Source organism: Carya illinoinensis, chromosome 5, assembly GCF_018687715.1.
Source record: "Carya illinoinensis cultivar Pawnee chromosome 5, C.illinoinensisPawnee_v1, whole genome shotgun sequence".
In the NCBI taxonomy this organism is placed as follows: Eukaryota; Viridiplantae; Streptophyta; class Magnoliopsida; order Fagales; family Juglandaceae; genus Carya; species Carya illinoinensis.
Genome location: NC_056756.1, coordinates 1,010,847 through 1,029,382, shown reverse-complemented (window position 1 = coordinate 1,029,382; position 18,536 = coordinate 1,010,847). Strand labels below are relative to the sequence as shown.

Here is an 18,536-nt window from a genome sequence, read left to right as displayed (position 1 = left end):
ACACCGTCCGCGTTTTTATCCTAAATACAAAAGATTGGATCTTTAACAATATTCAGGGAATTAAGGGAAAGCAAGCGAAGTAGCAAATGGCGTCCAAGTCTAGCTAGCCGTTTTCTTATCTTTACAGAAGTATGCGTAGTTATTGATCATGACATCCACATCCCCACAGAAGAAGTTGCTTCCGCAGCAACGCAAACAAAACAACGCGGCACGACAAAGGTAGCTTAGGCGTATGTACTGTCACGACCCATCCACCTGACCTGACCGGACATACAATTCATTCATTGGATCAGTGATGAGGCAGCATGGTACTCATCAACACACTAAGACAACACAGTGCCTGCTATTGTTATGGGGGCCATCTTCCTGCTACGTCCATGGATTCCAGTGGCTCCGCCACCATCTCTCTCTCAAATGTTCATATATATATAATTATATGTAAAGATAGACCAACCTCAAAGCATCTCCAACTCTTGCAAATAAGAAGAAAGATTTTGGGCCGGACTTCCGGCATCGGTGGACTCCCTAAGCCTAATTTCCCGACATCATAAGTCTTACTCATTCTGAATTAATTATTAAAAAAGGACAAAAGAATTTATCACTTTTTCCGTCTGGCTCTGTGTACTCAGATATGAGAAAGATTGATCACCCCCAAAAGTTTTGAGTGATCAGAGAATAAACCAAGTTAGTGAGGCCCAACCCATGTGATTCCTGTCGTGGGCCTTTTGAATTTGGACGATTAACATTTAGGTTAAATTCGGAGAATATTTTATTTCATCTTATTTTATAATTATAAATTTTTAAAATTTTTATATAAAATATAATAAATAATTTAAAATTTTTAAATTTTAAATTAATAATACTATTTTATTTAATTTTTATCATTTATTTAAAACTATCTCATCCATAAATTCAAACCAATCCATTAATTAAGCAGGTGTCATTTATCATACCTGGATTTATGAACATTGTATTTATAAGTCGTTAATTAATGCATTGGCATAATAAAAACGAAAATATTTTTATTTTTTTAATAAAAATTATAATAAAGAGCGTGTTTATTTAATATTATTCTCGAATTAATTAATAAGTCTATATTATGAAGCATTAATATTCCTAATGCTAGAAAAACCCGTGGGCATACAGTGTACAGACATGCTCGTGTTCTTTTTTGGTTGGTTGGACCTTGCTGTCTCTCAAGCTAATAAACAAGTGTGGGCCCCCAACTTCTCAATAATTATTTCAAATTTCGCTTGCTTAGGAAACAGTGTAGTAACATGAAAGTGGATCTATTTTTGTTTTGAGAAATACTTTTTACAGTCGGTAGATGTAGTCGGCGTGCAATCGACTGTAAAAAAATGAATTAATACGAAATTTACATGAAAAAAATTTATTTTTATAACTTTTTTTTATTCATGTAGGTCCTCCTGAATATAAAAAAAAAAATTTATAATTTTTTTTTATTCATTCCGTACAGCCGACTGTACACCGACTGCATTTGCCGACTGTATGTAGCAAAACCCGTTTGTTTTAATCACTGCAAAATGTTATTAAATACTTTAAAATTTTAAATTTAACTTAAGAAATAAGCTTTAAATACATCTTATTAATATATTGATTGGATCAAACTTCATGGTATAGTTTTACAGGAAAAAAAAATATGGAATTATTTATTAAACGGTTTTAGCTATTAAATTGAAAAATATTTGTTCAAATTCTTACTTTAATATAAGAATATCAAATAAAAAAAGTTGACATATAAAGTATATCTTATAATATTTATTACTGTTCATATAATTTTTTAAACAATATTAAATACTTAATAAATATTATAGAATTCGTGTCTCTATATCTTCCATTTGAGACATTTTTTAATAAAAACTTGAGATAATCTATATATTTAACTGACATCATTGTTTATACTAAAAAAAAAGAAATCATTGTTTATAATTTCTATTTCACACACTATTTTTAATTTCCACTCCAAATGAAAATGCTAAACAAACTGATTCATTCTATGGATAAAACCGACTGGATGTTTTTTTTTTTTTAATTATTATTATTTTTAATGATTAAAAAATTAATTATTAGTGAATTTATATATCTATATTTAAAAAATATTTAAAGATATTTTAAAAATATTATAAAAAAAAGTTTATAAACGGAGTGATTGGTCTAGTCGGTTGGCTTTATCTTAGCAGCGTTGTCCTTTCAACTCATTGATAAACATATACTTCAGTGTCAAATTCGGAAGAATTTATAGATCATAAGTGCGTGCTCGCTGCTTACATAAAAAGGAATGGGAAAAGGGGGTAACGAGGATTCTTCCATCGGACCCCACCACCGTGCATAAATTAAATAGTTGGTTTGAGAATTCGACAGAGTGCTCCACTTCCACAGCCGGTCAAAACCCGCTCTCCTTGACCCCGCACGCTCAATCCCCTACCACCTCCTCTATCTCTCTGTGAGGAATTTTCCCTCTTTGTCTTGACCATGGGAACGTACGTGACACTCTTTTTGCTTGCTTTTCTTGCAATGCAGCTTCCTCTGCTAATGGCAGGTCGGTTACAACTCATTTTCTCCTCGTTTCCAAGCTTTCACCTCTTGTTATTGCTCTTTGTGCGGTCTGTCATTCAAAGAAGCTACATTTATTTGTTTCTCTATTTTTTTTATTCATTATATTGTTTATGTCGGTGGTTTACGTGGGCTATCTTGGTCAAGTGGTGATTCTGTAAACGGGTTTTGATTTATGATTTATTCTTAGAGTTTGTGCTACAACGCATGTAGTTTCTTGGCTCTTGCGGTTTTATGACCCATTAGTTGCTTCAGGTGGTTGTTTATGAGGAATTCGGTGCGGTCTGGGTCAGTGTTTATTAATTTTTAGGCTTTTTAATTACTAAATTGTTATTTTTTACCAATGGGCATTTCAATGATGTCCTATCTTTCTTAGATTTTTGTTTATCTCACAAATTCGCAGTGAAAGTGATGAACTTGAAACTGGGTTCTTGTTGTCTGATTGATTTTCTTGTTAGTTTTGTGAATGCAGTTGAAAAGAGTCGTTATTGATTTGGTTTTAGCTTGTATTGGTGTTATTGTGTTTGCACTGTTTGGGCTCTAAATAAATTTTGCAAACACGGGCCTATGAATATTAAAGAATTTAGGGAGTTTATGAGCATTAGGTATTTTTGAAAATGAATACTTGGTGAAGTTTTCTTACTACTCTAGACTTCCGTCTAGTTCTAGAAGTCCATTTCTAGTTCTTTGCCCTGGGCTACAGGCATCTGTGGTGCTCATCTTCAATAAGACTGATATAAACGTGGTTTTGGAAATGTATTCTAGACATCAACCCTGTTAGTTCAGGGGGGAATAAAAGAGAAAATAATGGAAGGAAAGGAAGGAGACTGCAACGTGGGTGTTGGTTCCAGCACATACATGTAGGGCACTACAGAAACTAGGAGTGGCAAATCGTGTTATCGGGTTGTGTATATTATACGATATGAGTCAATCTGAACACGACCCGTTAAGCTTAACTTGTCAGTTTTTCAAATTCTAACACAACCCATTAAAATAATGAGTTGATACGACCCGACCCGTTTTGACATGTTATGAATTAATTAAAAATATATCGACATGACATGACCTGTTACAACCCATTTATGTACATGAGTTGAATTGGCCTAAATAATCCATTTAACCTGATTAACATTTTCACATAAAAGTTAAAATCACAATATCTCCCAAAAATATAAAACTAACTACATAAGTTCAAAATCATAATCCAAATAATAGAAATACCAAAATTGCAATCCAGAGGAAGTGTGGGAGGCGGTCGTGACTTGCGAGAACTGACTCAACTGTGAACTGAGAGAGAGTTAAGAAATACGAAGTAGGGTTAGAGTATTTTTGTTTTTAGGTTAAAAATGGTATAATTGTAATTTTGATAAAAAGCTTAGTGGCTCACTAACAGATTAATAATGGATTAATCAGGTTGACCCGCTAGTGACCCGTTAATGAGTTGTCTTCATGGGTCAACCCGTTTTGACCTAAACCCATTAACATCAAATCCAAACCCACTAGTTTCGTGTCGTGTTAGATTAATGGGTCATGTCACATATTGTCATCCCTAACAACATGACAAAAATAATAATTTTTTTACATGGAATGAGGGAGTGGCCTGGAATTGGAAGGGAGGCAAGGGGAAGAGTCGCAGCAGTGACCTCTACTCAACAAGGCATCCTGGCCTATTTGGCTGACCTTAGGGGGTTGAGAAAATTTAGGATTTTGCATATTAAAGCTTACATCTCACTCAAACCAAAAGCCACACCCCTTGGTGAAAAACCAGCAATTTAAAAAATCTCACTCGAACCATCTGAGTGTGAGTTTAGAGTTCATTTTGTTTGAAAGTTATGTGAATAAAATTATTTTTTTGCAAACATTTTTTTGCTGAAATTCCCTGCATATCAGGAAGACAGCCATTTGTGCATGTTTGGAATGATCACTTGTTAATTTGAGAATGTTCTTCCTTTTGTGTACTTTCTGTGCACCTGGATTTTGCCCTTCTACGCCTTCAATAAAATTTGCATTACTTACATAAAAAAAATTGTTAATCAGAGAATGGGTCATGATTGATAACTACCTTCGCTACTTTTGCAGACTGCCCCTTAGATTTGAGTGGATCTAATTTCACTGTAGTGGCCTCAGTCTGTTCAAATGAAGATGACAGGGGAAAGTGTTGTCGCTACATCAATGCTTTTGTCTCAGTTTCTATTGCACGCTATGCAAATGCCACAGGCAACCTAGGGGTTACTACAAATTTTTCTGAAATCTGCAAGCATTCCATATCTGAAACCTTGGGACTGTATGGTGTTCCACGAAATGCAACAGCATTTTGTGGGTTTGGAACAAAAATCCCAGTTAATTATGAGTGCAGGGGTCGGAAAACTGTCACCCAGATGCTGCAGTCTCCAAAATTTGTGGATGTCAATGAAAATTGCAAAACGCCACTTTCGGATGAAACTAATTGCAGGAAATGTTTAAATGCTGGCATCATGTATCTTCATCATCTGGTAGGAGCAGAAGATAATAATACCACGCTGAGTACATGCCGCGATGCAATATTTGCTGCAATTGGAAGCCAAGTTGATGGCATTTCGGTGGTTGAAATTGCAAGCTGTTTCTTTGGAGTTCAAGGTCTTAGCATGCTTCCAGGTATAATACTCAACTCAATCCAACTGAATCAGATGGAACCAAAAAATAAAATAACAAGATTCTAATATGTGGGTGAATGCTTGTTGGGAGACACCAGCTGGTGTTAATGATATAAGCTTTCCTAAACTTTGTATGTCTACTTGTGTCACAGGTACTTTGCATTTGTGTTTAAGTTTTGATTGGAATAACAAGTCAAAAATCCGCCACGGATGGGTTTAAGATATTTAGCTTCAAATATATAATTGTTTAAAATGTTTTTAACGATGTATATAATGTTCTACATTCATTTTTATATCATCTATCATCACAAAAAAAAAAAAAAAAAAACACCTAGACTCCTATCTCTTCAAATACATTTTTTTTCACTGCAATATCATCAAGTAATGAAGTTAATCATGTCTCTATACTCTCTCATGTTCATTTTTCTCTTTAACTTTTAAAATTCACTAATGCTTCTGAATCCTTTAATTGCAAAATTAAAAATACATAAATTGATAAAACCAAAAAGACAGTTATTAGGAAAATTAAAACGCTACTAATAAAGAGATAGTGGGTGATGCGGCTTCATAGGAGTAAAGCTCCATTCTTTGAAAATTATGTAGTATATTGATGTCCAAAATTCCCATTAGAGTCTATCTGTCATCTTTATTTATTTATTTTTTTTCATTTTTTTGGTTTTTTAAACTCATTTTTGTTTGGCTTCTTATGGTGCTGTATTTGTCTCTGATGATCATTTGTTGTAATTATGATTCCACTTTCAGAGCCATCCCCGTCTCCACTCACACCGGACACTTCTGCAAGTCCATTGGTTGCTGTAAGCCCAAGCCAACTAATGTTAGGCATACCCATAACCAAAAAGCACCACCCCTACCACCTGACATTAATTCCAGGTGTTGGACTTGCAATTACAGCAGTTGCTGTTTTGATTCTGGTTGTCTTGGTATTTCTTATTCGTAGCAAGAATACAGAGCTGGAGGATTCTAAAAGTATAGATAAGACATTTTCAAAGTCTTTTCCTCCTCCTTGGCCTATGCGGAAATTTCCAGAAGGTATGCACTGGATCCTTTGTTGTCATGTTCTCTCGGACATTTCCATATTGAAGATATCCTATTTTTCTGTATAATCTTTCTTTTGGGTAAAGGTGTAGGTCCTTTGTCCATGTTCCGGAAATTCAGCTATAAGGAGATAAAGAAGGCAACAGACAGTTTCAACACCATCATTGGGCAAGGAGGATTTGGAACAGTGTACAAGGCTCAATTTAGTGATGGCTTAGAGGCAGCAGTAAAACGTATGGACAAAGTTTCAGAGCAGGGGGAGGATGACTTCTGCAGAGAGATCGAGCTTCTTGCTAGACTGCATCATCGTCATCTTGTTTCTCTTAGGGGCTTTTGCATAACAAAACACAAAAGGTAGTTCCGTCATGTGTGCACTTGAGTGATGTCCCTCATGTGTTGGAAACACTGAATGCTTTTGATTGCATAATGGCAGGTTTCTCTTGTATGAGTATATGGCAAATGGAAGCTTAGAGGATCATCTTCATGGTATGATTCTTACTTATTCAGTTTTTCTTCTTTTCTTCCACCCCTCCCACTTTTATCAAATAACACTTCAGTAATGTTTTCATTTTGGACGATACATTCAGGCGTAAAAATTCAATTCAAGACAGATTAACAACGCAACTTGTTCCTTTTAACATTCCTTGTTTCCGTAACAAAAATCCTCCCCACATCCCCCCAAAACAAAAGATCCCTTTTTTTATGGCTTTATATGGAATGGATTTGATCTCATGTTTGTCCAGCTCCTGGAAGAAGCCCTCTCAACTGGCGGACTAGAGTGCAGATAGCAATAGACGTTGCTAATGCTCTGGTAACCAACAGAATAACGCTCATCTCTTTGGCTTTGGTTTTGTTAATTTTCAGTTTTTTACCTAAAACTTCATCAATATCTTCGGGAATTGCTTTTTCTTATTTGTTGTTCTCACACGCAGGAGTACCTCCATTTTTACTGTGATCCTCCTCTATGCCACAGAGATATTAAGTCCAGCAACATTTTACTGGACGAGAACTTTGTAGCTAAGGTAGCATATTTGTTGGATGCACGTTTAGCTTTTGTACACAATTCTGAATCCTTAATTATTGTATGAGAGTTCAGTTAATAGGTTCAGGAGCATTTGCTTTTGCATCACTTAATTCTCACCTTCTCAATTATTCTATTTTTGTTTTCTGTGTTATGTGTCCATATTCTCCTTCCTTTCCTTTCCTTTTCTTTGGAATTATTTTTTTTATAAAAATGTACATCCAAACAACGTTTGAACACTTTAAAATAATGTGTACTGACATTGTCGTTTGTTGTCTAGGTTGCAGATTTTGGCCTTGCACATGCTTCAAAAGACGGCTCTATTTGCTTTGAACCAGTAAATACTGATATCCGGGGAACTCCAGGTCAGGGAAAAGGCATTTGATTGCCTGAGTATGAATAATCTTTTTCTTTTTCTCTCTCTTTTTTTTCTAAGGAGATCTAACTATCAGATTGCTTCCAGGTTATATGGATCCTGAATATGTTGTCACTCAAGAACTCACTGAGAAAAGTGATGTTTACAGCTATGGTGTGTTACTCTTGGAGATAGTGACTGCTAGACGAGCAATACAGGACAACAAGAATCTAGTGGAATGGTCCCAAAAATACGTGACATCAGAATCAAGTTTACCTGAGCTTGTGGATCCTAGTATCAGGGATTCTTTTGACCTGGACCAACTTCAAACAGTAGTCTCTATTGTGAGATGGTGTACCCAGAAAGAAGGTCACACTAGGCCGTCAATTAAACAGGTTCTTAGGCTTCTGTATGAGAGCTTTGACCCAATGCAAAATGGGCTTTTAGAAGCACTCGAAGATGAAGAGTATGAAGGAATGGAAAGGAGAGGAAGAACAAGCAAGGGCAAAATACAGAGGCATGAGGCAATCTTTCACAGTGGAGATGGAAGATATCTTGCTTCTTCCTCGAGTACCTCTAGGTCATATTGCAGTAGGAGCTTTTTGCTTGAAACTAGCTCTCCTCAGTCGCCACACAATATCCTTTCTGTTTGATGCCTATAATCTGCTTAGAGGCAGTCCTACATTCATTGGATAAGAGGGGCTTGAATTAGATTGCACGTATGCTCAGTTTCCATCAGCACGAAGTAAAAGTTTTGATCTTTTGGAGACATGTCAGAGACATCAAGATTATTACTGGATTTAGTTAAAGGTAAAATGGAAATTGTAAGATTGGTTACATTACATGGTTTTGTTTTATGTTTACGAAAATCTGGAAGAAACAAATTGATTGCTTCTCTTTTAACTCTGTACTATAGGTCTGAAATTGTAAAAAAAAAAAAAAAAAATCATCATCAGCATCAGTCATTAGGCCAGTTTTTTACTAAAGATGTCTGAGGATCGAGGTGTTGTCTTAAATTGATGCTGTTATCATCGAGTTTTCAATATGATATGCTTGCAATTTGCAATTTAAAGGACAAGTTGGCGACTTGGATGTTCCTTTAAAATGACTTCAGCATGCAGCGGAGAAAACTCAGATTTGGTTTTCCTTATTGTTAAAAATGGTTACTCATCTGACCTACCTTTGCATGGCTTTGTATGTTGACCAATAAGGAGCTTATATATATAAATATATATATATATATATATATATATTTTAAAGATCTAACAAGGAGCAATGCATAGTTAGTTTCTGTTCAAGCCTCATTGTAAGTGTACTTCTTTTCAATTTAATATATACGTAACTTCAGTCTCTTCTCTACTTATTTAATTTACTTAATTTCATTTTCCATCCGAAGATTTTATATTTGCAGCTCACACACTTGAACCCACGATCATTAAATTCATGCCCAGTTTTGTTTTTTTTAACCCCAGTATATATACATATGTATGTATGTATATATATATGTATATGTATGTGCATATGTGTATATATATATGTATTGTATGTGTTCCTGTATGATTAAAATAAACTATCAGCTACGGAGAGAAATCTTCCACTGGGATAATCTAAAACCATATAAAATACCCTTAAAACCAGTTTAAGGCTGTCCCCCAATAATTTCTCCTGAGCCAATTAATTAAAGAGACTGAAAATTAACAGAATAATTTGGAGGTGTTATAAATCCAACTACATCAATGGGTTCACCCTCGATGCATGGGTAAATATTCTAACCAATTTCCTCCCTAGAATATTAGCTCTTATCGTTCATTGTTCAAGGTTCGTATGCTGCAAAGACCAATGAAGCATCCAATGAAAGCAATATACTCAGGACATGCTTCAATCTACACAAATATGACTTCAAACTTCGCACAAGGATTGCTTTCCACATGGCTTTTAAGATTAGCATCGCCCTTGAATCTGAAGGTATACAAAGCTTGCCTCTGCGTCATGCCAACAGGATATATTCTATAAACTTTTAGATCATCCCCTCCTCTGATGCTTTCAGGTCTTTCCTGCTTCCAAATTGGTACGTGTTTCAGTGAGTTAAACTTTGTGAGCACCGCAGACTCCAACGCCCCAAGAGTTAAATTCCCAGACCTGCATCAAAGTCCAAAATGAAAGTTTTTGTCACATCGGGAACTGACATCAAGACTTGGGAAAAATTCCATCCTCGCATGGTCGCATGGACATAAAATTGCCATCTAGAACCACATCGTCCCTTAAGCCAAATACATGGAAAATAGAAAGGAAAAAGAAAAAGAAAAAGACGAGCATCATGAATGAAAAGTAACGAGGTTACCTCAAGAAAATGGACTCCATCTCAAACCTCCCTCTTTCCCTTATATAAAGATGGTAGGTGGTTTCTGAGCCTTTGCTGCATTTGCAGGGGCGTTTCTTGAACCCTGGACTCTTTTCTTCTTTCTCTTGAACCATTGTTGCCAGGTGAATGCAAAGGCGGCATGATGAGTGTACAGCTGCCATATCCACAAGCGCTTTGAAAGAATCAGATGGCCCCTCATACTTCCATCTAATCAATGGAAAGAAACTCTTTAGTTTCACATTTTGCACGATTTTCAGTTTCCAATTCGAAACCAATAATCAACTCTTATACTACTGCAGGAATTTGAGAAATTCTCTATTTAGGGGTATATTAACACCAACAAACAACAACAGAAGAAAAAGAAATCATCCAGCATTCTATTTTGATACTAATTGTGAAATTGCATTGCTGTGTCAGAAGGACAGCTGTACTGATTCGGTAGACACCCATGGTACACCATTCCCTATCATGCACCAATGGAAAATGAACTAAAAGAAAAATCAATATGGAACAGTTACTAAATTGTCATTTTTACAATGTACACTCTAACTTTACCTCAATGTCGCATTGTATGCATCAGGATTTTCAGCCAGGTATTTCATGGTCTTGGCAACCGATTCAGCATCTCCTATCTCCTTAATATGTAGCAGTGAAACAGGAGAAGGTGCAAAATCTTGAATATTTGGAGCACCAACCACAACAGGGACAGAACCTATGGATGATCAGTACCAATTTCCAATATAAGCACCATTGAAAATTCCATATTCATCAGTATATGGGGTTTGGTCAAGCATCTGAATGCAGTTTTCCGTACATATTAAAGTGTATTCTTCTTCTCTCTATAGATTCAAAGTTTACACATAAAATGCTTTCCGGCAGTCTTTACCTTTTTAAAACTTTCCTGATTGATCCCAAATTGTTTTCCCAAACTGAATAATTTCCCTTACAACTTAGAAACTACAATTATCAGGAGAAATAAGAGATTTACGAAGAATGCAATTGAACTTGACCACAATCACAAGCAGGAGAAAAACAACAAAAGGAAAAAAGGAGAGGGATTGGAGGATTGACTTATCTCTTAAAAAAATTAACATATAATGATTTATTAGAGGCAATGTGGGATTGTAGCTACAAATAAATACAGTTTGAGAGAGAGTAGATTTCATACCAGCAACCAGAGACTGGAAGAACTTTTCAGTGACATAATCCTCCTCATTGGAGTTCTCAAAAGCCAGACTAAATTTATAGCGTTTCAGAGTTTCTACCTTGTCCACTGCAAAAGACATACATAATTTAAAGACACTAGTTTTCAAATTATCAGGAACTCAACACAAAAGGCAAAATGAGACTTCTAATGGAAATATCAGACCATTAATTTGAAGTGCTTTCAAACCATAAGAACATATTGATCTATGTTCTGTCCTTTTGCGGATATGCATATTTCATTTTACAGTACAACAAATACGTTTACCGTTCACTGAGTACGTAGATTTATGGCTTTCCTCATCTAAATAATGAGGCCTTAGGAGATTTTTTTTTTTTGATAAATAAATGGTAGTATCAATAATAATAGGCATAGCCCAAGTACACAAGAAGGTATACAAGAGGTAAGACCTATCTAGGTGGCTACAGTAGTCACTAGAAACTCGTGTACATTTAGGCCATTAAAGTCTATAGCTAGAGACCACAGAAATAAAGTGTTGAAAAATAAGATACAAAGCTCCTCACTTGTCCTCTCCTTATCTTCAAAAGTTCGTTCATTTCGCTCTTGCCAAATGCACCACATAATGCAGATAGGTACCATCTTCCCCACAGCTTTGATATGTAGATCTCCCCCTAGCATTGCCCAACTGGCTAATAATTCAACTACTGACTTCGGCATCACCCAGTTTAACCCTACTCGACGAAATACTTCACACCACAAGGCTCTAGCTGTCTCACAATGTAGCAGGAGATGATTCACTGACTCACCAGCTCTCTTACACATACAACACCAATCAGTAATGATTACCCGCCGCTTCCATAGATTATCGGTAGTCAGAATCTTACCCAGGGCTGCTGTCCAAATGAAGAAAAGTGTTTTGGGCAGTGCTTTATTCCTCCACAATCTTCTCCATGGAAACGGAGCATTTGGTATAGCTGTAAGGGCCTTATAATAAGAGCGAACCGAGAAAATACCCTTACCCGTATGTTTCCACCACAGCTTATCTTCATGCAATCCATTCGGCTTCATAGAGTACACTAGGTTGAAAAAATCTGCGAAACTGTTTACTTCCCAATCATGTGCTGCTCTATAAAAAGTGACGTTCCAGTGAACTTGGTCCCCTGAGCGAACCAAAGGGTCCGTGACCGAAGCTTCTTGGTCACAAGCCACTTGATATACAAAAGGAAAAACGTTCTTCAGTGGCTCCTCCCCACACCAAATGTCCCTCCAAAAACTTATACGTGTGCCCTCCCCCACCAAAATTTTAGTATGGTTGGCAAACAAACTCTATCCTCTTCTTATTTGCTTCCAGATCCCCACTCCATACGAACCATTCCCCTCTCTAGTACATCATCCCCCCATAGGCTGCCATATTTACTGTGAACTACTGCTTTCCATAAAGCTTCCGGCTCCATATTATTTCTCCAAAACCATTTCCCTAGGAGAGCCCGATTGAATTTTCTCAAGTTCTATGAGGCCTTAGGAGATTACTTGTACATAAGAGAGTTCTTCAGTTGAATGGAACAGAGTTAACCTGAAAAGATTGTAAATCCTTAAAAAGCAAGCATTTCAAGTAGTCATTCCCAATTTTGATAGCAACACTTGCTTCCAATATCATCAATAACATTGTCCTGAGTGATTGTTAAATCACGAAGGGTGTTTTCATACCACAGAAAGACAAAAGTCTAAATAGGCAAACTCATCCCATCAACCCCAACAAAACCCCTCAACTTTCATTGTCTAGGATCAAGTTTCTAACTGCTGCTCAGTTTAAAATCTTTTCAAGTTGAAACTAACCTCAAATTATAAAATTTTACAACCATGCCTACTTTTTTTTTTACAAGTAAAACTTTATTAATTGGAAAAGGCATAGCCCAAGTACCCAGGAAGTATATACAGAATATGACTAAATACCACTAAGCACTAGTGAGGAATACAAGCAAATCGTGAAAACTGTCCACATTACAAATAATGACCAAAGCCCAATAAAATAATGTATTATAAAAGAATCTCTTCAGCTCATCCAAGGAATGCTCCTGGTCTTCAAAACACCTCTTATTCTCTCCATCCACAAACACCACATAATACAAAGAGGGATCATTTTCTACACAGCAGCAATGTGAATATTTCCCCTAATACCTGTCCAGCACTTAAAAATATCCATATTTCTTCCGGGCATAACCCATGCCACACTGGTCCGGTTAATGATCTCATCCCACAAGAACTGAGCCACCTCACAATGCAATAGATGATGCACGGAGTCCCCATTTCTTACACAAGAAACACCAATCCATGATGATGGGAAAACGTTTCCTCACATTGTCAGTGGTGAGGATTCTCCCTAGAGATGCAATCCATACAAAGAAAGCAATCTTAGAGGGGACCTTACACTTCCAAATAGCCTTCCAACGAAAACAATTATCATTAGAGAATCCCAAAAGGGCCTTATAATAGGAACACACCGAGACCTATTACTCACATCAGGAATCCAAATCATCCTATCCTCCATCACATTACCAAAGGACATAGCATACAATGAAGAAAAAAAAAAATCAGCAAACGTTCCAAGTTCCCAGTCACTAGCCACTCTCAAAAAAATGACATTCCAACGGAAAGAACCATTAGAATACACCAACAAGTCAGCCACCACAACCATAACTACTTCTCATCAAGCATATTCTAGAAGGCAGTAAATGGGTTCTAGTTGTCAGTTGATGCGTGCATTTAATACATTAGATAAAATTAAAGTTCTAATGGAACTTAATGTACTCCACAACCCAAGCTGTTGCAAAGAATTATTCATGTGATGCTCCAAGCTTATACATGTTAAACTTTCAACTTCTTAGCAAACAGATTACATATCAGTACAGATGCTATGAACTATACAAATATGTTTATTTCTGATCCACCAAGTATTATGGAACAACTAAACTTTAAAGATATGTAGAAACCTTGAGATATATTTAAGCCAGAATCAAAATTTAGAAACTGTGCTGTTCTCAAACAGAGTGGTCTCAATTGCCATATGCAGCACAGTACACTGATGGAGCCCCAGATTTTAGAATAACACATCATGAGATCACTAATGAACAAAAGTATTACATATGGTATTTGGACACAACTAGAACCATCATACACAAGGTAAAAGTTATGAAATTGACTTCAAAAGCAAATACTTGGCAAGCTTAACAGCAGGAAAAACTTTGTAATAGACAGTATTTGCAAGCTTAAAGAGAATACTCTGAACTTGAACTACTTAACACGGTAAGATTCTAGTGCAAACATAATCTTTAAATATCAAGAATATATCAAATGCGCACCTCTTCCATCACGATTCCTATGACAACCACCATAAGAATCTATCATCATGTTAGACTTTTCAAGTGCTTCAAGAGCTTGCAAGCGGAAATTGCGAGCACCACAGTTGGAAATGAAAGCAGCAGCAAGGGACTTCTCAGTCTTTGGCTGTACAGGCGCCATGATATCATACTCTGCCCAGGAAAAATATCCAACGGGAACATCTGACGAAAGACTAGTTGTCATCACAATATTATATCCCCTCCTAACACAACAAAAAAGAGGATATAAGTTTTGCTAACAATCTTTGGCAGGGAATAAGTCTTCTTTGACTAATCTACAGAAAATAGCAACAAATGTGCTTGAGGAAGGACGAAAAAAAGTTATTTTATTGTCTGCCAACGTGTAGTTCCATCCGGGTACTAGATCTTACAATGTCCATGTGGTTTGTCTCTCACCCTTAGAATAATTTAATATTATGTGCCACAGAAGAATTTCATTTAATGGTCTGTGTGCACAAGCCACATTAGCCTATCCCTAACTGCATCTAATATGTTGCGCAACTTAACAGCTTCAAACATATTGCTTTATGCCATTCTGGAGTTTGAGTGGAATTTGAATTCTACATATTTGTGCCTAGTATTCTGAGGGATTAGTGAGTAAGGGTAATTTATGCACAGCAGACAATTCTCCAGCATGCCCTTTTATTCTTTGGACTAAATTTCATGTAAAAAATTAAGTATTTACTAATGCTTGCAAAGTTACACACTTTTTTCCAGAAAACATTTCGATCAAAAGAAGTGACAGAAACTTCAATGGGACGAGTCAATGTCTGCATTTGATACTATTTCTCTTGCTTCTTTTTCAGACTCTTTGGTCTATTGAACCTCAGATTGTAATTCATGGGAGAACCTCTTGTATACACTCTTTATACTTGCAGTTCCTCTCTCTAATAAAGTTTCTTATAAAATTTTCTGGACAAGGATCAAATAGAGCTTTTCTTTTTTGTAAGCATAAAAATGACATATTGAAAAATAAAGAAGCTACACTATGAACGAGTGTTTTTTTCCTGCAATTTAGCTTATGTAAACTGCTTTTTAATCCAAAATTACTAATTTAACCTTACAAAAAGGCTAATCTTCAACACAGTTGCAAATGTATTTTCACTTGCTCTTAAATAGCAGGAAAACGTTGTTTTTTCAGAATGCAATGAAGCCGTATATGATTGTGCTTACCCACCGTCGTGCCATATGAATATTATTCTCTAAATAGTACTGAGATGATTCCATCGATCGGAGGACACCTGCTGTTCCACGTGTTTGAGTTGAACCAAATGCAGCATCAGGAGTCTTACCGGGACTAAATCCAAATTGACATCCAACAGAACAAGATTGCCACTCCTATATAAAAAGTGAAACCAACAAAATTCTGAATATATATTGTAATATATAAGTAACCAAAAGGAGTAAACTATCATTCTTAAATACCTACAATTAGTCGAAACTATTTTCCCACTACTTAAAATGTGTAGCTATGTAAAATTGGAATTATTTTTTGATGGAGTATCACAAGTACATGGGTTGATTTAAAATGAGTTGTAAAATAGTTGTAAAATAGGTGTATCATTACCCTTCTTAAATAATTGTAATTTAATTTCAACGATCCTTGCTGAATTTCCCTAAAGAATTCAACTTAGAAAAGCCTCCAGAGCTAGAAGGATTATGTGAAATGCCTCCTAAATTTTAACTTTGAGCAATCAACCCCTAAATTATGGGATCAGTTGCAGTGTCCTCCTACCATTCAATTTAACCTTGATATTCCCATGCTTATCAGATCAATACATGATTATGTACTATTATCTTAAATATTTTTCGTTGTTATGTGATAGCACATGAAAATACCTTAAAGACCCCACAGTCTAGGGTTGATTGCACCAAGTTAAGCTTAGGAGAAATATTAGAAGTGACCAACTAGATTACAGTGAAAAAGATGAGCATTACCCTGAAATAAACTGGATATAGAATCACTGAGAAGCTATATAGAACTCATCATATGCTAACTGAAGGAGAAAGGTCCAGTTAAAGTACATGACTTTTTTGCTTTTTTAGGAAAAAAGGAGCTTAATATCATTTCAGGCCATGCCACAAGGACAAGGTACTCACTGGTCGATTTACATTTAAAGAATTTGAATGACATCGTCCATTAATTTGTGATAATTGGCAACATGTTTACCTCTTCACTGTCAATATCTTAGCACACAAGAATTCCAACAAGGGAATTGAGGGGAGAATTACCATGCAAATCTTCAAAAAAGTTTGGATAGCACTTGCCTCTCCAAGAGAGATCTTAAGACTTCGTACTGTGACCTAATGAGCGAATTAGTAACGGTAACAAAAACCTAATTTCAAGATGGTGATTCAAGTGCCAACTCTCAAACTTTACGTCCCTCTTCTGCACATCATTAAACAATAGCTTGAGTAGCATCCACAGTGCACATGGCACTTACAATTTACACTCCTGCTAATTGTGTCAGAACACAATTTTCTCAACTAATAACACATGCACCCCTCATCGCTTACTCCCCCCACGAAATCCGCCGAAAACCAAAAAAAACACCAACAAGGCAATTCAATTTTGTCATCAAAATGGACTTTTTAGCTCGAATAAAAACTGCATGAGAACAAAGAATCAAGTTGCGTAACATTTCCAAAAAATAGATAATAAAATAAAACTAATACCGATAGAGAAATACCAAACCTTTTCAGAACCAGAAACCAAGATGGGCTCCTTCCCAAAGTCCCTGGAATAAACCACAGCGTCGTGTCTTTCCAACCACTCCTCGCAACTTTCCGACTCGGAAACCCGATCACTACCCAACGATACCAACCCCAAATCGTCTGACGGCAAAGACCGGAAGAACACGTCGGCCCAGGAATCCACTATGGCGACGTTGCTGGCCACGTCGAGCCGACCCAGGAACGCGATCTCCGCAAGGACCACGATGGCCACGAGTAGAGGCATCAGATTGGACCATCTCCTCTTAGGCGACGACGAAACCCCATCTGAAAGGGGTAAGGTCTCTTGGGCAGCCCCTATTCTTGAGCCCCTTAAACTTGCAAAAATACCCATCAATTCAATCTGTGTCTAGAGCTCTCTCTCTTTCTCTCTCGACAACACCGTGTATGCTTGTAGGGGTATGGAGCTTAGAAACTCCGCGCTTTTAAATATTCCTCTTGACGGAACAGAACAAGTGTGACGGTCAGGCCGTGATTCTTTGCGTTCAAAGTCTACGGAGAACTGCCGTGCTCGTGAATTTTCAATTCGATGACGAATAACAGTATCACGTGCGTGCGTGTGAAGCAAGAACCGGCTCCGTTGGCTAGTTTTTTTTTTTTTTTTTCAAAGTTCCGTTGGCTAGTTATATTCAATAACATATCTGAAATCCATTATCATCTGCATATTAAAAGCGAGAGAGAGAGAGAGAGAGAGATTAAGAACATAGAGATGTTGATGGTGTTGACGTGTAATCTAGGAAGAGAGATTGATGGCTGTCGGATATTGTCCATCGGTTTTCAGTAGAACGTGCATGGAGAGTCTAAAATTATAATGTGACCAAAACATATCCACTCGCAATGGATATTTCAAATTTAGCTTCGTAGCTCAGGACATCTTCGGTTATTAAAATTATAACCTTATACGTCATCAATAGAGAAATATTTTTTTATTATTTTTTACATATTTATTATAATTTTATTATTCTATTTATTATTATTTAATATTTTATAATTATTTTTTTATTACCATTCATAGAATATCTAAAATTATTTCACTATTTTTTTAAGTATTTAATATTTAGATGTTGAGACATTCTCAACACTTCTCAATATATTACACTATTATTTATTATTTTATTATTATTATTTATTTATTTATTATTATTATTTATAATATACCTCAATACTTATAGGAGATCAATCGAGAACCACCGCCTCATAACTGATTAATCGCACCCCTTCCTAAAGATAACCTTTGGT

At 36.2% G+C, this 18,536-nt stretch overlaps 2 protein-coding genes across 3 annotated transcripts; one reads left to right on the top strand and one right to left on the bottom strand.

The window, feature by feature from the left end:
- Positions 1-2,252: 2,252 nt before the first annotated feature.
- Positions 2,253-8,799, top strand: LOC122311998 (probable receptor-like protein kinase At1g49730). Of its 2 annotated transcripts, none has more exons than XM_043126809.1 (9): positions 2,253-2,560; positions 4,654-5,208; positions 5,970-6,257; positions 6,356-6,617; positions 6,697-6,749; positions 7,007-7,074; positions 7,196-7,285; positions 7,565-7,649; positions 7,748-8,799. In XM_043126809.1, exons 1-9 carry the CDS (start codon positions 2,494-2,496, stop codon positions 8,290-8,292), a joined length of 2,013 nt encoding a protein of 670 aa, XP_042982743.1. In that variant the 5' UTR covers positions 2,253-2,493; the 3' UTR covers positions 8,293-8,799. The 2 variants fall into 2 exon arrangements, with proteins under 2 accessions (XP_042982743.1, XP_042982742.1); XM_043126808.1 differs by having other exon boundaries at positions 2,254-2,560; positions 6,350-6,617.
- A 486-nt stretch (positions 8,800-9,285) lies between these two features.
- On the bottom strand, positions 9,286-17,955 carry LOC122310550 (putative fucosyltransferase-like protein). The gene is made up of 7 exons (XM_043124521.1): positions 17,260-17,955; positions 15,742-15,902; positions 14,526-14,767; positions 11,170-11,274; positions 10,557-10,713; positions 9,981-10,208; positions 9,286-9,778 (listed from the first exon to the last, which is right to left on the bottom strand). The coding sequence occupies exons 1-7, from the start codon at positions 17,629-17,631 to the stop codon at positions 9,523-9,525; spliced, it is 1,521 nt and encodes a 506-aa protein (XP_042980455.1). The 5' UTR covers positions 17,632-17,955; the 3' UTR covers positions 9,286-9,522.
- Between the last annotated feature and the right edge of the window lie 581 nt (positions 17,956-18,536).